This window comes from Suncus etruscus, chromosome 1 (genome assembly GCF_024139225.1).
Source record: "Suncus etruscus isolate mSunEtr1 chromosome 1, mSunEtr1.pri.cur, whole genome shotgun sequence".
NCBI lineage: Eukaryota > Metazoa > Chordata > Mammalia > Eulipotyphla > Soricidae > Suncus > Suncus etruscus.
In genome coordinates this window covers 191,068,613-191,096,599 of record NC_064848.1, presented here as the reverse complement: position 1 = coordinate 191,096,599, position 27,987 = coordinate 191,068,613, and the positions used below count along the sequence as shown (strand labels likewise).

The 27,987-nt window shown below is 51.4% G+C and overlaps 1 protein-coding gene across 3 annotated transcripts; it reads left to right on the top strand.

Moving 5' to 3' along the window:
- Positions 1-38: 38 nt before the first annotated feature.
- On the top strand, positions 39-27,987 carry MPP2 (MAGUK p55 scaffold protein 2). 3 transcript variants are annotated; one of them, XM_049779392.1, is made up of 12 exons: positions 39-120; positions 4,323-4,441; positions 22,308-22,460; positions 22,580-22,729; positions 22,913-23,140; positions 23,855-23,986; positions 24,093-24,198; positions 24,281-24,349; positions 24,627-24,788; positions 25,438-25,640; positions 25,914-26,042; positions 27,491-27,987. In XM_049779392.1, exons 1-12 carry the CDS (start codon positions 90-92, stop codon positions 27,665-27,667), a joined length of 1,659 nt encoding a protein of 552 aa, XP_049635349.1. In that variant the 5' UTR covers positions 39-89; the 3' UTR covers positions 27,668-27,987. The 3 variants fall into 3 exon arrangements, with proteins under 3 accessions (XP_049635349.1, XP_049635341.1, XP_049635356.1); XM_049779384.1 differs by lacking the exon at positions 39-120 and adding an exon at positions 2,840-2,957; XM_049779399.1 differs by lacking the exons at positions 39-120; positions 24,281-24,349 and adding an exon at positions 2,840-2,957.

Below are 27,987 nucleotides of genomic sequence, written 5' to 3'. Positions count from 1 at the left end.
TCTGCCCTTCTGCCTTCTCACCCTCCTCTCTCCCCTCCTCCAGGAGAGACTCCAGGAGAGGCTCCTTCTGAGCCTGTGCTGACTTCACCATGCCTGTCGCTGCCACCAACTCTGAGTCTGGTAAGGAGCTGGAGAAGATGTCCTGATGCCAGTAGTGACGGGCAGGGTGCCAGGCCTGTACTAAAGGGTGGGGAACACCTGGTCCCTGGAAGAACAAGCTGCCCAGGGCTGGAGAGTAGGAAAGCGGGTAAAGGGTTGGCCTGGCATGTGGCTAACCCAGGTTCAATCCTTGGAATCACATATATGCCCTACCAGGAGTTGACTCCTGAGCACAAAGCCAGGATTAAGTCCTGAGTACCTTCAGGACCCCAAAACACTGCCCTTACTGCTGCTCCATTTGACCCCTTGACTTCCTGGCTGTCTCCCTTGAACCTAGATTGGGGTAGTTTGCATAGAGAGCAGGTGTGTGCATGTTTCAGAGTGACCTAGGCCAGGCTGAGCAGAAAAGTAGTTCTGAGGGGTTGGTTGGCCTCTGTGGAAAGTTTGGGGGTGAAAGATCTGCAGCTGCCAAGCTTGCACTGGAGAAGTCCCTGTGCAGTAACCACGGGAGTGACTGAGGAATAGGTGGGCACAGGGCAACGATGCTGGGTCAGGAGAGCTAGACTGTACTCTAGGAGTGTTAGGGCAAAGCCCAAGCCAACAGCCTCTCTCAGAAGCAGTTGCTTTCCTTCCAGGGCTGCCTTGCCACCCTTCTCTTTCATGGCGAAGCTGAACTCGCCCTTCCTCAGCCCAGATCTAGGGCTAGTCACCTCCCTCTCCTAGCCTAGGGTTCCCCCTCTTTCAGAGGTGTTGGGAAAGAGGAGGTCTTCATGTATCTGGAGTCTGGGTCCCTTTGCAAATCTGGTCAGCTTGTGTTTCATGATACAAATCTGCGTCTACCCAGAGGCTCTTGAAGCCCCTTAAATACTTCCAGGAGTCACCAGGGAACATTTCCAAGCCTCAAAGGGCCCTAACATCTGTGGGCAGCTCTGCCCCACCCAGTCTCCAGTGTCTGAATTTCCTCTGCCCAGGCAGCCCCTTCCCCTGGCTCCAGGCCCCCCTGCTGTCTCCCACCTGCAAAGAAATCTAACCCAGGACTAGGTTCCAGGCTCTGTCCCTTCCCTTGAGAGTCTGAACCAAGAAAGTGAAGGCTACTAAGTAGTCATGATTATGACACCTGCCTCTGCAATGATGGTCTAGTGTCCCCACTCTTGACAGGGGCTCAAGGCCACACCTTCTATGCAGCCTGTTGTACCCCTGGCTTCTCCACTGTTGCAGCCTGCTGGGTCCTAAAAGCTGCTTAGGGGTTAAGCCCACCCCTGAGTCTGTGATTAAACTTCTCAAACCTGGGGTGCTCAGGAAACTGTGAACAGTGCCATGTAGGGACAGAGGGGGAGAAGGACCTAAAGTGGGTCATAATGGGGACAAGGTGGGGAGGAGAGCCTCAAATTTGGCTAAATGCCTCTTTCCCAAGGTCCCTGCTCCTTCCGTTGACATGTCATGGGTACTTACCTTCCTTACCTCAAAGGACAGGAGCAAGCTATAAAGAGGTGACAGGGGATGCCAAGGCTCCCTCCTCTGTGCCTGCTCTGGATTGGTGCCTGTTGCATGCGCCATAGATCTGAAAGGGCAGACTGGATAGCTGCCTGGGAAATCCTAACTGGTCCTCTGCCTGCCCCCTTCCTCCAAATGGTTGTTATCCTTGAGAGAAATAATTCGTAGGGTCTTCCCTCTAGAGAAACTCTAACTCCACTAGGGCATGGGCCGGAAGTTTGGGCATAGCCTCAGAATTCCTGCTCCCACAGTCTGGCTCTCCTGCACCTTTTCTTTGGATCCAAGCTAGGCTGAAGGGCTAGCTTTAAGAAGCATGGTCTCTTTAAATCTCTCCTGCATCCGGGAGGTAACGTCCTGGTGTGTAATCCCCACCTGCTGCCATGGCAACCTGGGGTGCTCAGCGACCTGGTGCCACTCCTCTGGGAATAGCAGTCTGGTGGCAACAGCAGCACCTGGTGGTGGCCGCTGGGGTACAGGGTGTCAGGGGGATGGAGGCGCCTCCTTGCCGTAAGCAGCCTCATTTTTCCACCCTCAATTCCAGGACTGGGCCTGGGGGTGGGGGGTCCAACCCCAAACCTATAAGCTGCCTTTAGGGACCTACCCATTAATCACCCATGTAAGTGATTGGTGGGAAGGACTTGAAGCTTCCTTTCTGCGCACCCCCCTACTTCTCCTGGCTCTTTCCCTCTGCACTCTGCTCCTTGCTGGCTTGGGGGGACAGATGCATTTGGAATTTTGCTCCAAGACATTCAGATGCCTTTGCACCCTGAGATCTGAGGGCTCTTGGGAGCCTGGGAGTTTTACTTACACTTTTGAATGTTGTAAAGGAGGGGGAATGAGAGATGACAGAAGGTACCAAAGGTTGGGGGACGGCGTATTAAAGGAGGGGGCGGGACAGGGCAGGGCCACCTCCTCTTAACATTCCCCTCACCCCAAATCAGGGCAATGCAGGAGGATGGTCTGAGCATCCTGAAGGGACCCTGTACATTCACGAATCTTTTCTCAGCCCCCTCTCCCAGTGGCACCAAGATGGGGGCGTACCTGGCACCCCAGGACTAGGAATCTTTCTCACCGCTCCCCTCCCAATCCTTTTTATCGCCCCCTCCCCACCCATCGGCGCCACTCAGGGTTCTAGCCAATCAGCAAGGCAGCCAGGGAAACTGCGCCTATCTATTGGCTGTTCCTGGCTCCCCGAGTCCCGCCTTCCCCTGCTTGCCCCCCCTTGAGCTGGGAAGGGCCCCGGCATCGTGCCCGGATCCTGCACACCGAGTGGGGCACAGCCATGGCGGGCAGCCCGGGCAGTGGAGCCTCCTTGGAGGGCATATCCCTGGGTTCCTCCGAGGAAGCTGAGCTCCAGAGGGAAGGTAGGGAAAGGCCGGGTCGGGAGGCTGCTAGCCCTGCAGGGTTGGGGGGCAGCTGGAAAGGGTGTCCTGGAGTCACTGTGGGGAGCCAGAAATTCTGGGGTGCGAACTTCCAGGAGCTGATCCGAGGAGGCCATGTTCACTCCTTCCCTGGCTGGTGAACCCCAACGATGGAACTCAGGGACCCCCAGTAGATCAGGGAGGGGCCATTCCATGCCTCCTGTTGAGCCCACCAAGGGCCTCAGGTCTCTGGCCACTGCCAAGCCCAGGGGGGCACAGAGAAGGGGGCCTGTGGGGGCTGGTTTGGCCATTGTCATTGGAGAAGTGAGGCGGGGAGAGGGTGCCATGCTTGTTTGGTCCCAGCACCCCCACCCACTCTTCTTCCTTCCTGGGTTGAGGGGACCTGACAAGAATGGTGAGAGGTGACAGGGACTGTCCCCACCCCCTCGTCCGTTCCCCCCGTTAAGGCTGCGATGCTGAGTCGGTGTGGGTGGCAATATGGCAGCATAATAATACCCCCTGCCCATCTCTCTCTCCAGCTGGGCACACTTGGCATCTCCCTGCCAGGAACTCCCACCTCTGCTAGGGTGGGTGGTGGGTGATGACAGCCCCACCCGTGTTAGATGTTCTCATATCCATGGCGGTCCTAAAGTCCCAGGTTGGTTCCCTAGTTGCCTCCTCTGTCCTTGGGTGGCACAGCCATGCCAGGCTCGCAGGTGCCTTGTGCCCAGCTTCATTCAGCCAGTGTTCTGGGTCTTACCTGTGTGTGGCCTCCTCCGGTCTTCATGACTTGCTCAATGATAATAAATTGTTTCTGATCAGTGCTAAGGAGGTCTGTAGACAGCAGCCAGGCGAGCCCACCCATTGCATAGCAGGGAAGATTGAGGCTGGGGAGGCCAGTGACTTGTTCAGGTCATATGGCATCAGTGGTCAGTCTTGTGCTGCTAACAAGAGGCCTCCATGCAGAGCTGGTCTCTCGGTTCCTTTCACCCCTGAGCCTTTAGGTGGTGGTGTGGGGGGATGCTTGACAGTACTTCAGCCCTTCCAGAGACTGAATGAGAGTCCTGGGGCTCTGGGATCCCCAGGACCTGGAACCTGGTACCTGTTTTCCCTTTCACCCCTCCCTCTTCTCACAATCCACTTCCTGCTGCCTGGAGCCTCCCACCTGCCCAGACGGCAGCACCCTGAGGGTGAAAACCAGGAAAGATGCACCCTTGAGTGCCCTGGCCCCAGGTGATCTGGGCTATCTATGCCCAAGCTGGGCTGAGAGGGGCATGCACTGTGTATCCCTGGGCAGTCTCTTGTGCCAACTGACACCTATGTGTGTCTCACTGGCTGCTCCTTCCTCCTCCCCATCCCCCCCAACAGCTATGCAGCAGGTCCTGGACAACTTGGGATCCCTCCCCAATGCCACGGGCGCTGCTGAACTGGATCTGATCTTCCTTCGAGGCATTATGGAAAGTCCCATAGTAAGATCGCTGGCCAAGGTATAGTGCTCGGGGAGAGACAGCTTTGGGGGATAGTCATGAGGTCTCCAGAGGGGCCTATGTGTGAGCCTTGCCCAAGTGTAAGGAACTGTAGGTAGTGGCCTGCACCTCCAGTTGGCTAGAGGTTGTGTGGACATGCTGGGTGGGTGGGTGGTGGGTGTGTGGATATGCTGGATGGGTGAATGATGGCTGCCATGCTATGGAGGGTATAATGAGGGCAGATGCCATTGAATATCATGCAAAATCTGCCACTTATGGGGCAAATGACACACCATTTCGGTAATAGCCTAGTTAGTAAAAAGATACTCTAAGCCATTTGGGAATCAAACAGTCAAAGCAGGCTTCCTGGAGGAAGGAGCTCTTGAGCAGAGCCTTAAAGAAGGTGGAGGAGGGCATCTAGGGCAATGCAAAGAGCTTGCCCAGAAACAGAGGTGAGAAAGAGCCAGGAGTGTAGAATTAAATAAATAACGATGGTGCTGGATGGCGATGGATGGAGGCCTTTGTGCTTAGGCCCCAGCCACGTGGCTTCATCCCCATCCAGCTGGCGAATTTCAGGCCCAGGTAATCCGCGTAATCAAGACTCACTCACATGCAGGCTTCAGGAAGAATCATCTTTATTCATGCCCTAGCCACCACAGGTGTGTGGCCTATGTCAACCTTTTAAGCATTCAGCTATATTTTGCTAGCCCTGCATCTTATCTCCTGTTAGCCATCTTCCCTTTGGGCTCCATGCGGCCCAAAGATCCAAAAGCCAGGAAGCCAAGCCGGGCCAAGAGAAAAACGGCAAAAGGGGCAAAGAGCCAAAAGGGGCGAATTCCCTTGGTCCCAGCCTTATCTACCTTTTTCCAAACCCCTCCCAGGAATGGGAGGGGCTTGCAGGTAAAGTTACACCTACTATCCGGTTCAGACCCCTCCCAGAAATGGGTGGGTCTTAGGGTACACCACATTTCCCCCTTTTTTAAATATTTTCATGCGCCAACGTAATAAAGTGAAAATTAATATACCAGCCCTTTTCAAAAACATATCATTTGCAAAATATACTTTACACCTGTAACCTAAAATTCTATTAATGCTTTTTTACCAAGCACTATTTCGGAACTTTCATGTTCCTATATTTTTAAACTATATTGGGGGAACTTCAGCATACATGCATAACAAGGAGTAAGAAAGGACTGAGTGTGATTGTGAGGCTGGAGCTTCAGGTGTGAGAGGTGTGAGACGGAGTGTGAGGCCTGCAGGCTGGCAGGGTGCTGTGGCTGTGACTGGGCCACATGGAGGGTCCTGAGTGATCTGCAGCCCTGTGGAGGCTGCGGTGGAGGGCCCTGGTGGGAGCTAGGGATCCCAGAGCCCAGCATGACCCTAACTTTGAGCTGTATTACAGGTTAGAAGGAAGGTTAGACGCTTCAGAAAGCTGAAAAGACAGCTCAGGGGCCTGGGCTTGTAGAAGGGAAGGAAAGGGACCCCCATATGAACCCAAGGACCCATCCCCGGGGATCCTGACCTTGCTGGTGGGAGGCAAGGAGGGGAGGCAGGAAGGTCGGGAGAAAGAAGATGCTCTCACTGAGCCAGAGGTGAAGCTGTGGTTCAGGGATCAGGCCTCCTTGCTGCTCTTTCCCGGGGTTGAGGGGACAGTTTCTGTTGCAACTAGAGGGGGACAAAAGAGGGTTGGAAGAGACAGAGAGCAGAGGCTGGAGGGATAGGGGAAGGGCACCTGCCTGCATAGGGTCCCCTGACTTCTGGCAGGAGTGATTCCTGAGCACAGAGCCAGAATAGCCCCTAAGCACAGTATCACTGTGTGCAGCCTCCCCACCAAGATCCCTCTTCTGCTGAGGCAATAGAGGTGACCCCTCCCTTATTTCTTTGGGAAGGGGAGTGGAGGGGCCATGTGAGCAGAGTTCAGAGTCACTCTTAAGCCAAGCTGGGAGTCAGGTGGGGAGATGGAGGTGAGGGCCTGGGAGCTGGGAGAGGGTAAAGCTGAGATAAAAACCAAGATGGGAAGAGCAGGGTCTACAAGGTAATAGCTTCTGGGAATGAGGAGATAGTCTAGGATAAGTGTGGGTTTTTGTTTTTGAGTCACATCCGGTGGTGGTGACTTACTCCTGGCTCTGCATTCAGGAATCGCTCTTGACAGTACTCGGGACCGTATGGGATGCCAGGGATTGAATCAGTGCGTGCAATGCAAGCATCCTACCTGCTGTACTATCTCTCCGGCTCCTAGGGTGGGGGTGTGTTAAAGGATGATTGGATGGAGCTCAGGCCTGGTGAGCTCCAGCTCTCAGTTTTGAATGAGATGAGGTTTGAGTGGGTGTGAGGGGTGTCCAGGGAGTCACAGGGATGGTGGGAAGGAATTGGGTGGACAGTTGTGGGCAGCCTGGCTTGGGGTCTGGCAGCTGGAGGCCAGTCCCACTTGGGGGGCAGAATGGTAGCACAGCAGTAGGGTGTTTGCCTTGTATGTGGCTGACCCAGGATGGACGCGGGTTCGATCCCTGGCACACAATATGGTTCTCTGAGCCAGAAGTGATTTCTGAGTGTAGAGCCAGGAGTAACCCCTGGGTGCTGCTGGTTGTGAACCCAAAAACACGAGAGAGAGAGAGAGAGAGAGAGAGAGAGAGAGAGAGAGAGAGAGAGAGAGAGAGAGAGAGAGAGACAGACAGACAGACAGACAGACAGGCAGGCAGGCAGGCAGGCAGACAGACAACAGACAGAGATGGAGAGAGAGGGGGAGAGAGAGGAGGGGGAGAGAGAGAAAGAGAGAGAGAGAGATGGGAGCTGGTGAAATGGAAGAGGGGGGTCCTGAGAGAGGAGAGTGGGAGGTTCCTGGGAAGAGAAAAATGGAACAGATGGAAGCAAGGCAGGTGCTTTCCATTCGGTGCTTGGGAGTGATTCCTCTATGAGGAAAGCCACAAACCACCCTTCCCTTTTCCCTCTTCCCAGAACTCTTTATTGCCCTTCTTAATCTTTCCTGCTGTGCTGATGTTCAGGGCCTGCAGGCCTGTAGTATTGTGCCCAGGTCTCAGCACTTGACCTCAGAGATCACAGTGGCTATGTCACTGGTGCCATGCTGGGTTATGGGGCCAAGACTACGTGTTGAACTTGTGGCTTCAAGGGCACATACCAGGCGAGCTTGGCCACTGAGTACCTCCTGCTCATTTCCCCAGGCTGGAGGAGAGTCTGGTCCAACCAAGTTCCCTGATTTTGCTGTCAAAGGGAGTCCTATAGATAGACCAGCACTGGGTTCCTGCATCTGGGGATTCAGGCTGAGCTGTACTCGAGTTTATTTACTTATTTTTACAATAATACTAAGGTTCCTGGTTTGATGTATACGCTTCCTACACTCATCACAACCAAAGGGCCCAAGGCCCTCACCACTATTTTTTTTTTTTCTTTTTTCTTTTTCTTTTTGGGCCACACCTGATGACACTCAGGGGTTACTCCTAGATATGCACTCAGAAATCGCTACTGGCTTGGGGGACTATATGGGATGCCGGGGGATCGAACTGTGGTCCGTCCTAGGTTAGTGCGTGCAAAGCAAATGCCCTACCACTTATACCACCACTCCAGCCCCCCTCACCACTATCCTGATGTGACTTCTCATCCTTCTCTTCCATCTTCTGGTTATTTTAGTTTTGTCAAGGGATTTTTCATCCCTTTAGCTTGTCTATTACACCCTTGTTTTATCTCTATATTTCACACGAGTGAGCTTTTCCTGTCTTTATTCCTCATCTTATTTCTGGCTCAATATCCAAGTTGTAGCAAATGTCATGATTTCATCTTGCAACTGTATAGTATTCCATGAAGCATATCTATCATTGCCTTATCTAGTCTTCTGTTGTTTGACTTTTGGGTCATTTCCACAACTTGGCTATTGTACCAAGTGCTCTATTGTTTGTTCTGTTTGTTTGTTTGTTTGGGGTTACCACTGGACACAGGGCTTCTTCTTGGCTCTGTGCTCCAGAATCACTGCTGGGTTGTGCTGGAAATCGAACCAGGGTCAACTGTTTGCAAGTCAAACACCTTAACCTCTGTCTTCTCACTCAAGCCCTGCTGCTCATTCCTTTTAAGAAATAAAAGCGGGGGGCCGGAGAGATGGCATGGAGGTAAGGCGTTTACCTTTCATGCAGAAGGTCATCGGTTCGAATCCCGGCGTCCCATATGGTCCCCCGTGCCTGCCAGGAGCAGTTTCTGAGCACAGAGCCAGGAAAAACCCCTGAGCACAGCCGGGTGTGACCCAAAAATCACAAAAAAAAAAAAAAAAAAAAAAAAGAAATAAAAGCGGAGCTGGAGAGATAGCCTGGATGTAAGGCGTTTGCCTTTCATGCAGAAGGTTGGTGGTTTGAATCCCGGCTTCCCATATGGTCCCCTGAGTCTGCCAGGAGCAATTTCTGAGCATAGAGCCAGGAGAAACACCTGAGCACTGCCAGGTGTGACCCTCCCCCCAAAAAACAAAAACAAAAAATAAATAAAAAAAAATAGAAATAAAGGGAGGGCTGGCTGGAGCCATAGCACAGTGGGTTGGGAATTTGCCTTGCACTCGTGGCCGACCCAGGTTGGATTTTTAGCATCCCATATGATCCCCCGAGCCTGCCAGGAGCAATTTCTGAGCACAGAGCCAGGAGTAACCCCTGAGTGCCACTGGGTGGGGCCCCCAAAACCAAAAAAAAATAAAAGATAAAATAAATAAAAGGGAGATAATAGACTGGTCAGTAACATATACCTTGACTGCATAAAGATCCAGGTTTGAACCCTAATACCACAAGGCATGTCACCCCCACCTCAGCACCTTGAGATGTGGCCCTGGAGGCCCCTAAGTATGTGAGTGTCGCTGTGGTGGTCCCCAGCACCTCTGCATCAAGCACAAAGGTTCTTGGATCTTTGTTTTTTGTTTTTTGTTTGTTTTTTTTTTTTAATTTATTTAGGTGGATATTTGGTTCACACCTCACAGTACTGGGGTCTGCTCCTGGTTTTGTGCTCCAGGTCTTCGGCATGCAATGAGCCTACACTCAGACCATAGAGCCACCCATCTCTCCAGCTTGGAGAGATGGAAATTCATCCTTAAATTCTAGGTTGTAGATGAACTTGTCTAGCCCTGTTGGCTATATATTGCTAGAAGTGACTCCCTTCTTCCCTTGTCTGGGGAGGGTCCCCCAGCACATTGCCTCTCCCCTGTTCTTTCACCTCCCACTGCTTTCCCTCTCTGTACCCCACTGGCTTGAGGATACTGATGTCTGAACCCCAATGTCTGTATATTTTGCCTAAATACAGATTATTTTTTTGGTCTTTGGGTCACTCCTGGCAGAACTCCAGGCTTTGGTGCTCAGAAATCACTACTGGCAGGCATGGAGGAGTCACATGGGATTCCAAGCCCACCGTCCGTCCTGTATCGGCTGGTGTGCAAGGCAAATGACCTACTGCTGTTCTCCTGCCCCCTAATACAGATTTTAAAAATACAGTTTATACCTATTTTCTTTAAGTATGTGATTTTGGGGCCATATCCAGCAATGCTTAGGGCTCACTCCTGGCTCTGAGCTTAGGGAGGGCTCAGGGAGCCATATGTGCTACCAGGGATTGATTGGGGTTTGGCTACATCCAAGGCAAGCACCTTATCCATCATATTACCTCCTTTGGGCCCTGTAACAAAGGTTTTGTCTTTTTAAAAAAAAGTGAATTTAGATGTTTGCTTTATTTTGTTTTTGTGCTATACCTGGCAATGCTCAGGTCTTAGTCTTGGCTCTAGAATCAGAAATCATGTTTGGGTGTGCTTGGCTTATGATGCTTGTGCTTATGGGATAATAAGGATAAAACCTGAGTCTTCAATATGCAAGCAGACACCCTACCCATTGTGTTATCTTTCTGACCTGGAATATAATATGTTTTTAAACTTTACCTGCTGGAGGGAGAGTATAAACTCGTAGGTTCTTGAGTTTAATATATATATATATATATATATATATATATATATATATATATATATAGTCCAGCGTGTATTTGGATTTTCAATTTTTCATCAAGAAACCATCACTCTTGCTTGCCACCTGTCTAACAAGGCTCACCTACAGTGAACATCAAACATCTGTCTATGTATCTGCTCCTGCACATGCAGGTGAGGTCTGGGGGGGTTGGCAGTAATGACACTCAGAAATAGACTTATTGGATATGCCCATTGACCTCATCATCTGTCCGCCTCTGATCTCAGAGCTTGATTTTTTGTCAGACCTTTTCAACCTCCAACTCCCTCCAGCTATTGTTTCTACAGTGATTTAACCAGTGAAAAAATGAGACGCTTTAAAAATGGTGGAATCTTGGGGATAAAAGAAACCTCTAAGGGAGCCGGGGCGGGTGGCGCTGGAGGTAAGGTGCCTGCCTTGCCTGCGCTAGCCTAGGACGGACCGCGGTTCGATCCCCTGGCGGTCCCATATGGTCCCCCAAGAAGCCAGGAGCAACTTCTGAGCGCATAGCCAGGAGTAACCCCTGAGCGTCACAGGGTGTGGCCCAAAAACCAAAAAAAAAAAAAAAAAAAAAAAAAAAAAGAAACCTCTAACCCAGCGCTCTTCTTAGTCTGATCTCTCAACAACATTATCCAGCCATGGAAATGAGTGTCCTTGTTGACTCCTGCCTCCTAACCATTCACTCACTTGCCTTCTAATCAACACAGACCTCCTGAGTGCCTTCCGAGACCTGTACTGGGCCCTGACTGTGAATTTTACTAGGAAATAATTTGTTCTCTGCGGCTAAAGCTCGGGTCTCTTGTCCTCTTCCTGAACCCTGCTGGGTCCTGAACTTGCTGCCACCTCCCAGAGCAACTGATCTGAGAAGTGCCAAACTAGTTTGGCATTAATGTCCTACCACTAAAAAACATCTGTGGGGGATGAGAATTTCTGTCTGGAACTTCCTGGTATGGTTCCAGCATGTGTGAAAACACGAAGTGAGGACAGTCCTTAACTCTGGACTCTTAAAAAGGGGTGCTCAAGGAAACCCAATATTGAAAATCAACAGGAAGCAAATGTCTATGAAGGCCCAGCCCAGCCCCCATGGAAGTCTCCTGACCATGTGACTTGCACTGGGCTCATGGGGTTTACTTCTTACTCCTAAGTTTAATGAGATTTTTCAAACTGGGCCCCAATTCATCCATCCATCCATCCATCCATCCATCCATCCATCCATCCATCCATCCATCCTTCAGTCCATCCATGCAGCCAAGATCTGCTGCAGACAACTTGGTTGTCAAGCAAAGTGGCCCAGAAACCCACAGAAAAGGAATTGAGTGGACCTCTGTGATAATCTGTCACTCTCCTTCCTCCACTCTTCTGGAGTGGGCATAGCTGTCTCCCCTCTGGACAAGTGTCAGGCAGTGTGTGAGGGACGGGGATGGGACCAACTGACCTAGAGAGTGTGAGGCTAGGGAGGGCAGTGAAGCTTGACGGGGCAGATCTATCTGCCGTCTAAACAGCTGACTCGTGACAGCAGATGGCTGTGAAGACAGACGGGTGGGTGGCATCTGGCAGAGCTGCCTGGATCTAGCAGGTGTTCTGACACCAGGCAAGGCTGATGTGAAGAATTTGGGCAGACTGCACCAGAAGTCAGGCAAACCGTGGGAGTATCTGCCAGCTGGGAGGGCCTCGTGCTTCTCGTCTACTTGACATGAAGAGAGAATACGGTTTGGAGCCAGAAGAATCACTGGCTGGCTCTGAGACTTTGGCATGTTGGACAACTTCCTTCCCTGTACTTCCGGCTTTTCTTCTGAGAAGTGGAGAGATGCCTGTCTCTCAGAGTGTGGGGTTTAGGTAATAGAAGTGCTTTTTTGGTGGTAAGGGGTCATATCCATGGTATCCATGGTTTATTCTTGGTTCTACACTCAGGAAACACTCCTGACAGGCTCAGGGGACTATACGGGACACTGGGGATTGAACTCCAATCAGCCGGGTCCAAGGCCAGTGCCCTACTCACTGTGCTATTGCTCTGATCCCAGGAGTGCTTTTAAATTTAATTATTTTGGGGGAAGGACCACACATGATCATGCTCAAGACTTATTCCTGGCTTTGCACTCAGGGATCATTCCTGGCAGGGCTCAAGGAATCAGCTGTGGTGCCGAGAATCAAGATGGATGTAACGCAAGCACCTTACCTGTTGTACTTTTTAAATTTTAATTTGGAGGGGGAACCATACTGTGGTGATCAGGACTGCTTATAGGATGCAGCATCAGGGATAAAACTCAGGGCTGGGACAGGAGCGGTGGTGCAAGCGGTAGGGCATTTGCCTTGCACATGCTAACCTAGGATGGACCGTGATTTGATCCCCTGGCGTCCCATATGGTCCCCCCAAGCCAGGAGTGATTTCTGAGCTCGTAGCTAGGAGTAACCCCTGAGTGTTACCAGGTGTGGCCCAGAAACCCCTCCCCCCCAAAAAAAAACTACCCCAAAACAATCCTCCAAAACTCAGGACTCTCATATGCAGCTTGTTCTTTAGCTCTTGGCATCATCTCCCCAGGCCTGGAATGCTTTTTAAGCTTAAAGAGCTGTTAGAGGGCTCCGGTTTGTGATTTGAGTGGTAGAGCATGTGACTGGCATATCTGAGTTCCTTGGTTCAATCCCTGGCAGAGATTTTCCAGAGGACATGACCAGCAGAGACTTTGGTGCAGGGCTGCCCTGGAGAATCAGGGACATTTAGATGTAGCACAGATCCTGGAATTTATAATCATACTATTTCATTTTTGTGGCTGCATGAATTGGTTGGACGGTTTTCCTAGTCTGGGTTTGCATAGTTGGGGAGTTGTTTCCAGATGATCCCACAGATGTCTGGGGGGCTCTGTGAAGAAGGCGATGGGTATGACCCAGGTATCTTCATCTGAGCATGCCCCTCTAAACCCAACCCCCATTCAAGCATATTGTCCATTAGCCAATGTAAATCTCATGTTCGTTCCAACTTTTTTCTGCTTCTGAGCCACTTAACAATGAGCTTGGGCTTCAAAGGCCAAATCTCCATCTTCTGCCAAGATCAGAGCCGTGGGAGCGACTTTTCCCAGAAGGGGGAGGCTGTGAGTTGGTTGAGTTCAAGTGGCAGCTCTTTTTGCTATAAGTTTGGCCTAAAATGCTTCTCCAGTGAGCTGGGCTCCTGCTAGGCTGGGCAGGACCTTGGAGCAGAAATAAATGAGTGTGAAACCCAAACTTCTGGTTGTGGGACCTGGGGCTTCCCAGACTCGTGTGTGGGCACAGCAAGAATATATACCACAGATTGCTTCACAGAGTGCCACTTGCAGCTGTGAGAGTGTGCAGGGAGCTGGAGGAGCTGAATGTACTTAAGGAGCCCACTGGCTACTTAGTTCTCAGAAAGTGGTGCTGCTGGGGCCAGAATGATAGCACAGTGGGTAGGGTGTTTGCCTTGTATGCTGTCAACCTGGGTTCAATTCCTGCCATCCCATATGGTCCCCTGAGCCTGCCAGGAGTGATTTCTGAATGCAGAGCCAAGAGTAATCCCTGAGTGCCTCTGGGTGTGACCCAATAAGAAAAAAAGAAAAAGAAAGAAAATGGTTCTGCTACCACTAACTGCTCAGGCAGTTGGTTGGGTTAAGCGGGATGGTATTATAGGTGTACAGTATGGAAGAGGGACAGTCTGTAGCTGCTGCTCCATCAATTCTACTCCTGAGAAATACTCATGCAGCTACTTTGCCTAATTCATTGTTTTTGAAGGGGTAGTTACATTCTAGGGTTGCTTGGGGGACCATGTGGTGTCAGAGTTAGAATCTGGTCTTCTAGCAGGCAGGCATGTACTCTGGACTTACTCTGGCCTTTTAAGACAACTCCCTGGCTTCAATTCTCAATTGTTCAAAGGTAAAAATAATCAAACACTATATTCAATTTAAGAATATGTAGACTAGGGGCCAGAGAGATAGCACAGAGGTAGGGCATTTGCCTTGCACTCAGCCAATCCAGGACAGATGGTGGTTCGAATCCCGGCATTCTATATGGTCCCCTGAGCCTGCCAGGAATGATTTCAGAGCACAGAGCCAGGAGTAACCCCTTAGCGCTGCCAGGTGTAACCCCCCCAAAAAAAGAATATGTAGAGTATACATAGATTAGGTATAATAAAATGAAAAATTGGGAAGCTGGGGCCTGGTAGTACAGGAGATGTGAGGAGATGATTTGATGTAGGATTTGATGTTGGAATTAGATGGAGGACACAGTCAATATCTCTGTTTATGGTTTGAGTGGTTTTTAGATCTGTGTCCTATTATTACAAAAACACTGAGTTTAGGGGCCTGAGAGACAGCATGTGCCTGGGACATCACTGACCCGTTTGTTTTTGTTTTTGTTTTGGGGTTACACCTGGCAGCACTCAGGGGTTACTCCTGGCTCTACGCTCAGAAAATTGCTCCTGGCAGGCTTGGGGGACCATATGGGATGCCGGGATTTGAACCACAGTCTTTCTGCATGCAAGGCAAACGCACTACCTCCATGCTATCTCTCCGGCCCCTGACCCAAGTTTGATCCCAACATTCTATATGGTCTCCTTAGCAGGATTAATCCCTGAACACCTCTGTGCTTGGGTTCCCCCTCAAAAGAAAAACACTCCCCCAGAAAAAAAATTAATACCAATCAACAGAAGGGACATGTGCCTAAACCATGAACAAAGGAGAACAAAGCAGGAGCCCAGGTTCGGAACAAACTCAGTGCTGAGTCCCAAATGGCCAAAGAAGCAGGTTGCAACTTGCACTCCAAGCCAGGCATTCTTGTCAGTGGCCGCTGGCTTCCAGTTCAGCTGCCCAACATGAGGGGTCTGGGTCTGTGAGGGAGAAACTAGCTGGCACACCCTGGATAGGAGGTCAAGCTTGCTGCTGTGATCCTAGGAGGGAGATACTAGACTTGCCAGAGCACTGGAATGGGTGGGTGTGGAGCAAGACAACAACAGGGCTGGAGAGAGCCAGGCACCCCAACTGGCCCAGCCAGGGCTCCTATAGAAATGTGTCCTCCACTATCTCCTGGGGACCTGGGGCAGAAGAAGCTGAATCTGGGATGGGCCAGTGCCAGCTTGAGTTAGCCCAAAGGCACAATCAGGGGCACCCTAGCAGAGCGCTGCACATCTGAGTTGGTTCTGGAAGTTTGTTTCTGGAGCCTGGCACTCCCTGAGATGGTGGGAACAGTGGGAAGGTCCTGGGGTTATGCCGAGCTGAATGGCTGAGGAGCAGATGGGATACCACCCTTTGGGCAATGCCTGCCCTTCTGCTTCTATAGCATGTGCAGACATGATGGTCTCCTAGCGCTCCCCTTTGCCCTTTTGTGTGTGCTTGTCCAGTAGGAACCCTGTGCTGGGCCCTGTCAGGAGTTGCTGTCACCTCACAAAAGATAAGTGTCCCCTATGTGCTGTTGCTTCAGGCCTGTTTGGAGGGAGGACATTTTGTTTGGTTTTGAAATTTATTTATTTTGGATTTTGTGTCACACCTAACAGTGCTCAGGAGTTATTCCTGACTGTGCTCAGAAATCAGGAATCCTAGGAGTGCTTGCTCAGAGATCGTATGGGATGCTGAAGATTGGATCCTAGTTGGCCATGTGCAAGGCAAGCCACCTCCTGCTATTCTATCATTCTGGTCCCAAGAGAAGCTTGACTGAGTTCCTGATGATCTTCTCAGTCATGAAGCCTCAGAGTTGCCCAGTGAGGGGTTAAAGAAGCCCTGCTCATGCCCCAGCACCACTAGAGTGCAGGCTTTGCATGGAGGAGCCTCAGCTTCAATCCCTAGCACCACACAGTCCCCAAGCACTACTCAGAATAACCCCCAGAGCACCACTGGGTGTAGCCCCCTCTACCCATAAAATAAAAAAGGAAAAGGAGGTCTGGAGTAATAGTACAGGGATAGTCTTGGTTCACAACTTACAAGTTGGTTTCATCCTATAAATTGTAAACCAACAAGTAGGGAGTTTGCCTTGCTTGTGACTGACCTGAGTTCCATCCTCAGCATCCCAAATGGTCCCTGGAGCATCATCAGGAATAATCCCTGGGGCTGGAGCAATAGCACAATGGTAGGGTGTTTGCCTTGCATGCTGACGACCCAGGACAGACCTGGGTTTGATTCCCAGCATCCCATATGGTCCCCTGAGCCTGCCAGGAGTGATTTCTGAGCACAGAGCCAGGAGTAATTCCTGAGTGCCACTGGGCATGGCCCCCAAACGAAAAACAAAACCATAAAAGGAATAATTCCTGAGCACAGAGCCAGAAACAACTCCTGCTCATTATGGCTGGATGTGGCTCTAAAACCAAATAAATAAATAAATAGATAAATAAATAAAATAAAAAAAGAAAGGAAAAGGAAAGACTAGGAAGACTGCTTCAGTGAGGTCCTGGGTTTAGTTCCTGGCACTGCTTGGTGTGATGCTGGTAGCCCCTAAGCACTGCTGGCCCATGCTAGGCCAAGTTCTGCCAAAACTCTCTCCCTAACCCCCCAAAAAATAAAAACCACAGGGAAAAAAAAAAAAGAAAAACAGAAAAAAACACAGACCTGATTGAAAAATTGGCAAATAATGTGAACAGCCTGTTCATGGAAGAAGACATGCAGATGGCCCTCCACACAGGAAAAGATGCTTAGCTCACTCCACAGAAGCAGAACACAGATGAAAGCTTACGGAGAGATGGTTTCTCCCCTACGAAATTGGCAGGCATTCAAAGGTTTGATCACATTCCCTTCTGGAAAGTTCTGCCAGGCTGGTGTGAGGGCCAAGTGGCCCCAGGCCACAGGCAGGGATCTCATAAAGCACATGTGCGTTTGCAGTTCAACATGATGAGATTTCTGCAAACCACACAGAACCAGCCCTGGCCAGGCTGGCATTCACTGTCACTTCCTGGGCAACAGTGAGGCGTTGGAGACAATCCAGATAGCCCCAAGCCCCCGCTAAATCAGTGGTGGTATCAGTCAGGCACCCACAGAGCCATGAGCAGTACAGAGAAAAAGATCACTTAGGGGTTTATTCACACATTATGTTATGCTGGACATAACATAATGAATCCAATGATAAACCAGACCAGCTGAACAAGAGCTGGGAATACCAAAGTAGAGATCCCCAAACTTATTTTGTCTACAGTCCTCTTTAAAAAAATGTCAGGTGTCCCCTAGAATCTTCCTTTTCTTTTCTTTCTTTTTTTTTTAATTTTATTTGCTTGGGAATTTATTTTTTTAATAATATTTTATTTAAACACCTTGGTTACAAACGTGATTGTGGTTGGGTTTCAGTCATATAAGAGGACACCCCCATCACTAGTGTAACATTCCCACCACCAATATCCCAAATATCCTTCCTCCTCACCCCGCCCCCGCCTGTACTTTAGATAGGCTTTCTATTTCCCTCATACATTCTCATTGTTAAGATAGTTCGTAATGGAATCTTCCTTTTCTTTTTATTTTATTTTATTTTATTTATTTTTTGGGGGGGTCTCACCCGGCAGTGCTCAGGGGTTACTCCTGGCTCCACGCTCAGAAGTTGCTCCTGGCAGGCTCGGGGGGGGGGGGGGAACCATATGGGATGCCGGGATTCGAACCGATGACCTTCTGCATGAGAGGCAAACGCCTTACCTCCATGCTATCTCTCCAGCCCCGGAATCTTCCTTTTCTTAAGCAAACAAATAGATCCCCTGTGACACTCCCAAGTTTCTTTCACACCCTGGATTGTTTCATAGCTCAAGGGGTGGTATCAGCCACTTGGAGAAATGCCAATGTGTGTTTATAGTTGTTTATTTTTAATATAGGAAAGAATAGGAGGTATTCACTTAGTTTCTGTGAAGGTGAAACCCCCCATAATAGGAGCCAGATTGGTAGAACAGTGGTGGGGCGTTTGTCTTGCACGTGGCCAACTCCAGACAGACCCTGCTACGATTCCCGGCAGCCCATATAGTTCCTTGAGCCTACCAGGAGTGATTTCTGAGTGCAGAGTCAGGAGTAACCCCTGAACATACTTGGGCGTGACCTAAAAAACAAATTAAAAAAAAACACAGAATAAACTAAAAAGGATAAAAATGAAGACCTTGAGGCTGTGGGTATGGCCAGGGTTGGGGCATAGGATGTGATGAGGCTTTATTGACTTTTTTTTTTTTTTGGTTTTTGGGTCACACCCGGCAGTGCTCAGGGGTCACTCCTGGCTCCTCCTGGCAGGCTCAGGGGACCATATGGGATGCCAAGATTCGAACCACTGTCCTCCTACATGCAAGGCAAACGCTCTACCTCCATGCTATCTCTCTGACCTTTCATTGACTTTTAAATATAAATTTTACTCAGGGGCCAGAGAAATAGCACAGTGGTAACATGTTTGCACGCAGCCAACCCTGGAAAGACCCTGGTTTGATTCTTGGCATCCCATATGGTCCCCCGAGCCTGCCAGGAGCGATTTCTGAAAGCAGAGCCTGGAGTAACCCCTGAGCACCACTAGGTTTGACCCAAACCCCTCCCCAAATTGGGATATTGTGCCCATTCAAATATATTAGAGTGGAAAAAAAAGCAATGAAGTGTAGAAAAGTGAATCTATGTATAGATCAAATTGTTAACATCCTATAGAAAAGTATTAATTGGGGCCGGGCGGTGGCGCTGGAGGTAAGGTGCCTGCCTTGCCTGCGCTAGCCTAGGATGGACCTCGGTTCGATCCCCCGGCGTCCCATATGGTCCCCCAAGAAGCCAGGAGCAACTTCTGAGCGCATAGCCAGGAGTAACCCCTGAGCGTCACAGGGTGTGGCCCAAAAACCAAAAAAAAAAAAAAAAAGAAAAGTATTAATTCAAGTATTTTTGGCTCAGTGTTCTGACAGTGTCCCATTAATGAGATCTAGTCTAAAGCTGTTCTTTTTATTTAAGGCAGTGAACACTAGCCACATGTGGCTGTTTATTTCAGTGTTTAAATTATAGTGAAAACACTTTAAAAAACACAACAAATAGAAATGTTTATATTAAATAAAATTTCAGGACTGGGCTGAGCATACAACATGCTTAGGACATTTGCCTTGCAAGTAGCTGACCTGGCTTTGATACCTGGCATCTCTCTATGGTCCCGTTAGCACCACCAGGAGTAATTCCTGAGTGCAGAGCCAGGAGTAACACCTAAGCATCTCTAGGATTTCTGGGTGTGACCCCTCAAAACAAAATAAATTCAGTTCTGGGGAATTAGCTTAAAGGGTTGGAGCATTTGCTTTGCATGCTGGAGGTTTGGATTTGATTCCCTTTAGGAATCTCTAGGTGTGTTTGCAGAGCAAGCAATTAAACAAACAAAATTCGGTTCCTTATCCACTCCAGCCACATTTCTTAATAGTCTCACTTGGCTAGCAGCCACCATATCAGACAGCCCAGATGTAGAATCTCTTATTAGCACTATCAGTTCTTTTAAGATAGAATGTTTCTGAAAACTAAAAGAAATACAGGCAGGGTTTGAAGCAATAGTATGGTGGTTAGGGAGCTTGCCTTGTAGGGTGCTGTCTCAGATTTGATTCCTAGCATCTTCATATGGTCCTCCGAGAAACTACTAGAAATTCCTGAGTGTAGTGTCAGGAGTAGTCCCTGAGCACTGTCAGATGTGGTCAAAAGACAAAAAAAACAAAAACAAAAACCAGGTAAATCTTGAGGTATAATCAATCAACAGTAGCAAGTATATAACCATTCTGGAACTTTTTTTTGGGGGGTGGTCACACCAGGTGGTGCTCAGGGGTTACTCCTGAGTCTGCGCTCAGAAGTTGCTCCTGGCAGGCTGGGGGACCATATGAGATGCTGGGAATAGAACTGGGGTCCGTCCTGTGTTAGCTGAGTGCAAGGTAAACACCCTACTGCTGTGTTATTTATTGCTCTGGCCCCCATTCTGGAACTTTTTTGAATGCAGAAGGGTCAATATGTCAATACATTAATAGGATTAGGTAAAAAGTTCTTAGTGAGGGAGAAAGACAGGAATGTAGATTGAGAGAGGGGAAGGAAAATTTTAATAGTCTGAGTTTCCCTTGAGCTAACACAGCACCCTAAGGCAATGAGCACTAATGGCCTGAGGCTGGTTCCTAAACACAGCTCCTGCTTCAAGATTTACTCATGGCTCTGTGCTGGCACATTTGGAGGACCATGTGGATTGCCAGGGATTGAACTCTGTTTGACCATGTGCAAGGCAAGTGCCCTACCCCTGTCCTATTTCTCTGGCCCCAAAATATATCTCTCGAGAAACCCCAGCTCCAGATTTGAGGGGAGAGGGAGGAAGGGTGCTTGGGATAGTTCGGAAAAAGCCAAATTGCACAAACATACTGGAGCCTCTGGTTGGACCCTTGTGGGCCAACAGTGACACAGAAAACATAACAGACTAGAACATGATGAAATGAACTAGCCCACATGGTGAAAGTAAGAAAGCTCTTTCCTGGGCTGGAGCAATAGCATGGCGGGTAGGTCATTTGCCTTGCATGCAGCTGACTCAGGTTTGATTCCCACCATCCTATATGATCCCCTGAGCCTGCCAAAGTGATTTCTGAGTGCACAGCCAGGAGTAACCCCTAAGTGTTGACTCCCAAAAAAAGAAGGTTCTTTTTATTTTTCATCGAATGTTTGGGGCTCCCAGATCTGATTTCCAGCCTTTCCACATCAGCATGGAGCTCCCAAAACTCAGCTTGGTTTGGTTCTCTCCACCTATGAGAGATGTTTTCCTTGGGCAGGACTCAGGATCCCTTATCTCAGCCTCTTTATATTATGATGTAATCCCATTGTTAACAGCCCTGTTATCAAAGGGGTGAAAAAAATTGAAGACTTTGGGGGAGGGGATTTTGGGTTACACCTGATAGTGCTCAGGGACTTCTGGCTCTGTACTCAGAAGTGACCCTGGCCACGCTTGGGGGACCTTATGTGGTGCTGGAGATTTGAACAAGGCACAAAGCAAGCTCCTTACTTGTATTAACTCTAGTCTTACACATAAAATGCTTTACCAGGGCTGAAGCAATAGCACAGTGGATAGGACATTTGCTTTATATGCGACCAACCCGGGTTCCATCCTCAGCATCCCATATGCTCCCTCCTGTCAGGAGTAATTTTTGAGCACAGATCCAGGAGTAACCCCCTGAGTGTGGTCCCAAAACAAAACAAAAACCAACCAGATGGAACACTTGATTAAAGATCTTGGACTAGGACTGGGGGTGGAGGCAGTAGTGAGTAAAGTGCCTACATTAATATGTTGGTGTTAAGTTCTCAGCACGCAATCTGGTGTGGTAGTCGAGTAGCAGTGTTTTGGTTCTGATGTTTTTGTTCGGGACGCTGCTGAAATGCTGTGGTGTGAGGTGATAAGTCTATGACTCGCTTTCAAATGATTCCGAGAGAGAAAAGTCTCCAGATTTTATCTCCACAATGCGACTGTTTTCTGCCCCATCCACCCTACATCACCGTCCTCTCTGGCCTGTCCTTGTCAAAGTACCGTGTGGTGCTTACAGAGACCAGAGCTGATGGAGCCACAAGGGGGATGGGATCTCCCTCTCCCTGCTCCCCCCAAGCTAGGCCTGATGCCGCCCTCCACCTCCAATCTGAGAACTGGATCTGGAGGCCCAAGTTCAAAGCCTGTGAATTTGAGCAAGTGACCTCAAGTCCAAGATTTCTCACCCCAGTCTGTGTGTGCCCCAGCCTCCTTGAGTGAGATGGAAATGGCGTTTGTCCTTTGCATTGACCCTTTCCTTAGCTGGGCCCCCGTCACCAAAGCCAGGTGTGTGTGTGTGTGTGTGTGTGTGTGTGTGTGTGTGTGTGTGTGTGTATGTGTGTGTGTGTGTGTGTGTGTGTGAACTGTGACAATAACAGGAGGTTTGGAGTCAGGATTGAGGTCTGGGGCAATGCCAGGGAGAGGTGGGGGGTACATTTTTTGCTCCAGGCAGGAGGTACCAGCCCCCCTCCCCTTGCGCCCAGGCCCACGAGCGGCTGGAGGAGACAAAGCTAGAGGCCGTGCGGGACAACAACCTGGAGCTGGTGCAGGAGATTCTTCGAGATCTGGCCCAGCTGGCCCAGCAGAGCAGCACCGCAGCTGAGCTGGCCCGAATCCTGCAGGAACCACACTTCCAGGTGGGTGTGTAGGGGGGCACAGGAACTGGTGGAAACAGGGCATGGGACAGGGTGTTGGCTCGGGGATGGGAAGGGGTTACAGGACTTGACTTCACGGTCCTTCCTTGCCACCTCCTCAGTCTCTCCTGGAAACACATGACTCTGTGGCCTCCAAGACGTATGAGACGCCGCCCCCCAGTCCCGGGCTGGACCCCACGTTCAGCAACCAGCCTGTGCCTCCTGATGCGGTGCGCATGGTGGGCATCCGGAAGACGGCTGGAGAACACCTGGTGAGCAAGCGCGCCCTGTCCCACGCTGCCCACTTAACCACCTGCCCTCCTTACTACTCCTGGCAGCGAGCCGAGGGGGGCAGAGGAGGGCCCTGGAAGGGTGCAGGGTCTCTGAGGAGGACCCACTTGATGACAACAGTGGGGTCCGGGGGAACTCACCAGCTGTGTGACCCCCTTCCCCAGGGCGTGACATTCCGCGTGGAGGGCGGCGAGCTGGTGATCGCTCGCATCCTGCACGGGGGCATGGTGGCCCAGCAGGGCCTGCTGCACGTAGGGGACATCATCAAGGAGGTGAACGGGCAGCCGGTGGGCAGTGACCCCCGCGCACTGCAGGAGCTCCTGCGCAGTGCCAGTGGCAGCGTCATCCTCAAGATCTTGCCCAGCTACCAGGAGCCTCACCTGCCCCGCCAGGTGGGTCCCTCCCAGGTCCTACCCCCTTTGCACAAGGCACAAAGCAGTTGAGCCTCCTGGATGCCAAATCACCTTCCTTGCAAACCTGTGAGACTATTACCATATCTGGGCACTGGGGGCTGCTGCCCATTCTCAAAGGGGGTGTATGCACAAAGCAGGGGTCCAGCCCTTATTACTGCCATCCTGGCTGCTTCTGCGTGTCGATTTGTGGGTGTGCCTAGTGCCCTGCTGAGGGTGCTGGGTGCTATGCTCATCTCCCTCTCGGGTTCTCTCAAAGCTACCAGACCCTATTGTCCCAGGTGGGGAGGGTTCAGAATTATCTGCCCATTCAGATGGCCTGTTTTTGGTGAGTGGGACTGGCGGCAAGCCCAAGCAAATCCCCCCTCTATAGATCCTTTATAAACAACTGGAAGGCTGGTCTCACGCTGCCTGAAGGTGTCTGGGCTGGACCAGACCCCCGAAGTCCTTGTGGGTATTTTGGGGTTTTGAGGGAGTTGGGTTACACCCAGCGGCGTTCGGGGGTTACTCCTAGCTCTGCACTCAGAAATCGCTCCTGGCAGGCATGGGTCCCATATGGGATGCCGGGAATGGAACCTGGGTCTGTCCCATGTCAGCTGCATGCAAGGCAAACGCCCTACCGCTTTGCTATCGCTCTGATCCCCCACTCAAGTCCTTGTAGAGGTGGAATTTGAAGTGGTTTGTGACCTTCACCAGGTGTTTGTGAAATGCCACTTTGACTATGACCCAGCCCGAGACAGTCTTATCCCCTGCAAGGAGGCCGGCCTGCGCTTCTGTGCTGGCGACCTGCTCCAGATCGTCAACCAGGATGATGCCAACTGGTGGCAGGTAAGTGAGCCCTGCTGGTCTGCCCAGGGTGCAGTGTGTCGGGCTGGGCTTCAGGGGTGCCCTGGGAAGCCTCCTGCAGACCCTGAACTTCTCCGGCTCCTCACAGGCATGCCACGTGGAAGGGGGCAGCGCCGGGCTCATCCCCAGCCAGCTGCTGGAGGAGAAGCGAAAGGCTTTTGTCAAGCGTGACCTGGAGCTGATGCCAGCTTCTGGTAAGAGCCCCCCCACCCTTCCTCGGGTCCGACCCTACCCCCTTTCCACCTCACTCGCCTGTGCTCACCTCCCTGCACCCAGGGACGCTGTGTGGGAGCCTTTCTGGAAAGAAGAAGAAGCGAATGATGTATTTGACCACCAAGAATGCAGGTGGGCTCAGAGGGCCCTCTTGTCCCCCACCACCAGCAGGGGATCCCACCAGCCCCCATGACTGTCTTTCCTGGCGCTGATACTGCTAGTCTTTTGGTCTTGTTTCACATTTTTCTTTGCATGCATGTGTGTCTTTGGGCCTTTCTTTTTCTTTTGTTTTTTAAATTCTCGTTGGGTGTCCCCAGCCTTGTGTGGTGCCCCTGTATCCCTACTACAGCCCCTCCCCGTTCTTTACCTGCTGGTGAACCCCGGTGAGCAGTGCCCTCTCCACATCCAGAGTTTGACAGGCACGAGCTGCTCATCTATGAGGAGGTGGCCCGCATGCCGCCCTTCCGCAGGAAAACGCTGGTGCTGATTGGGGCGCAGGGCGTGGGCCGACGTAGCCTGAAGAACAAGCTCATCCTGTGGGACCCTGATCGCTATGGCACCACTGTGCCCTGTGAGTCGTTGGTAGGCCCTGCTGGTTGAAAACTGGGACGCTGGGACCCTCTGGGGCCCAGGGTTGGATCCTAAAATCGGGCCCCTACATGCCCTTTTGCTCCCTTTGGGTGTGAGCGCTCGTCCCCTGTGGTTGGGTGGGGAACTGCAGGCTGGGAGGAGCCGGAGTAGGTCCTGGAATCCACCTGGAGACTGGTGGGCCTGGATTGCTGAGCCTGGACTCCTACTCCAGTGCTCCACTTATTAGAAACCGGGGTGTGGGACAGGGGTGCAGTGTGTGTCCTTTGGGGGGCAGGGCTTCTTGGAGACAAAACCAGCTGGCACTGCTGAAAACTTGTTCTTGATGGCAGAACTTAAGTACTGCTATTTCCAGGCCGGCTTGGTCCTGCTATGTGACTCGGCCTCCACTGCCCTTTTCTGGGCCCCAGTTTCCTCCTCTTTGTGAGCACTGGGTCTGAGCATTGGTCTTGGAGGTGACTCTCTTTTTTATTTTTATTTTTGGAGGGGACTCTTAATAGGAAGGATTGGAATGTGCCCATGCTGGATGAAGGTCGGGTGTATGGTGAGGCAAGGGTGCATGGCAGGTTGCTTCCTAGAGTGAGGTATTTGAGGTGGTGCAACCCACATTAGCCCTCCCTGTTGCCCCCTAGACACATCTCGGCGGCCCAAGGACTCAGAACGGGAAGGCCAAGGTTACAGCTTCGTGTCCCGTGCCGAGATGGAGGCGGATATCCGAGCCGGGCGCTACCTGGAACATGGAGAATATGAGGGCAACCTGTACGGTACCCGGATTGACTCCATCCGCAATGTCGTCGCGTCCGGCAAGGTGTGCGTGCTGGATGTCAACCCTCAGGTATCTATTTCCCTGCCTCTCTCTTCCCCCAACCCCAGGGACCCTACTTTTCCCAGGCACCTTTGCACTTGCTCCATAGAACCCCTCAGATGGTTTTGGTCCTAGGTCAGGTGTCATCTCCATCTCTGCCTGTCCCCTGCCACTTGGCACCTACCCAGGGCTCATGCCCCAGAACCTCATCCTCTGCCCTCAGCCTTTCTCTGGCATCTGTCCCCACCCTCTCTTGCATGTGGCACCCAGGGAACTCTTGGCAATGTCTCCCTGACCCTGCAGGCAGTGAAGGTGCTGAGAACAGCCGAGTTTGTCCCCTACGTGGTGTTCATCGAGGCCCCTGACTTCGAGACTCTGCGTGCCATGAACCGGGCTGCGCTGGAAAGTGGGGTGTCCACTAAGCAACTCACGGTGAGCACGTCGGGGTGCAGTGTGGGGACTACAATGGCCCCTGACTCTGATGAGCCAGGCCAAAGTTGATGTCAGGAAGGGGCCCATTGTCCACCCCAGGGTCAGGACATTTGCACCTCCTGTTCTGGCAATATGCAGTGGCATGGGTGAAAGTGCTTCTTTCTTATAAGGGCCTTGTAAGGGCCCAGTTGGCTCCGTACAGGAGACAAATGCCAGGCTCCCTGGCTCCCTGCTCTACGGCTCTGCAGGGCCTGGATCCCTGCCAGGGAGCACTGAGAATAGAGGGTAGGCTGTGGTGTGGGGGTGCCCGGGGCTGTTTGCCTGGAGGGAAGAGGCTAGAGCTGGTGAGGGGGTTCGGGTTTAGCTCCTGACGTCCCCTAAACACTCCTTGAAGGCTCTCTCCCAAGGAGATAGATGCAGTTTGCAGAGCTCTGAGCTCAGGGTCCACCTGCTGGCTGTGCTTGGGCACTGCAGCTCTTAGAGTCTGGCTCAGAGGCTGGACTGAGCACCCCATACCACAAGCTGCCCTTTTCTCACGGGCTAAATAGAGTCGTTGGGCGAGAGTGGGATCCCACCCTACCTTGGGAGTTGGAGCGAAGATTATGTGAGTTGCAAAGTCCAGTGGCCCTCTTAGCACTTTATTTATATTTTGAACCTCCCCCAACTCTCCTGAGGGCTTACTCCTGGCTCTGTGCTCAGGGAGCACTCCTGATGGGCTCAGGGAACCATTTGCAGTGACAAGGATCAAACCTGGGTCAGCAGCATGCAAGGCAAAAGCCCTAAGTGCTATACTATCACTCCAGCCTCCTTCAAAAGCTCCTTCCTTCCTTCCTCCTTCCTCCTTCCTCCCTTCCTTCCTTCCTTCCTTCCTTCCTTCCTTCCTTCCTTCCTTCCTTCCTTCCTTCCTTCCTTCCTTCCTTCCTTCCTCCCTCCCTCCTTCCATCTTCCTTCCTTCCTTCCTTCCTTCCTTCCTTCCTTCCTTCCTTCCTTCCTTCCTTCCTTCCTTCCTTCCTTCCTTCCTTCCTCCCTCCCTCCCTTCCTCCCTCCCTTCCTCCCTCCCTCCCTTCCTTCCTCCCTCCCTCCCTCCCTTCCTCCCTCCCTCCCTTCCTCCCTCCCTCCCTTCCTTCCTTCCTCCCTCCCTCCCTCCCTCTCTTCCTCCCTTCCTTCCTCCCTCTCTTCCTTCCTTCCTTCCTCCCTCCCTCCCTCCCTTCCTCCCTGCCTCCCAACCTTCCTTCCTTCCTTCCTTTTTTCCTTCCTTCCTTTCTTCCTTCCTCCCTTCTTTCTTCCTTCCTTCCATCCCTTTCCCCCTTCATCTGTCCATGAATGCCAGGGGACTGCCTTAAGTCCAGGGAGTCTGGATCCCTCAAGTTCAGGCTTTGGGGTGGGGTGGGATGAGGCTACATGGAACCTCTGCCACTGGGTACTGATTGTATGGACCTGTCCGGCAGGATGCCGACCTGCGGCGGACAGTGGAGGAGAGCAGCCGCATCCAGAGGGGCTACGAGCACTACTTCGACCTCAGCCTGGTCAACAGCAACCTGGAGAGGACCTTCCGGGAACTGCAGACGGCCATGGAGAAGCTGCGGACAGAGCCTCAGTGGGTGCCCGTCAGCTGGGTGTACTGAGCCTGTCCACGCCGCCTCCCCTGGGAAAGGGCCACCCCTTTCTCCCACCACAACCCCCCAGCACACTTCTGGGCTCCCTGCTGTCCCCAGCCTCCTGGCCCTTCCTGAGGAAAGACCTCGCTTGGGCCCAGGTGAGCTCAGAGCAGAGACACATGGTACCAGGGCGGAAGGCGTTCGTGGGGTACCTCTGTGCCCAGGTGCTGCCTATCTGATTCCCACTGGCCACCAGACTCCCCCTCTCTGAGGTCTGGCCTGAGCCCGGAGTGTACCAGGGCCTCTGTGAAGCCCCGTCATTGGGGGAAAAGTTTATGGTTACTCCA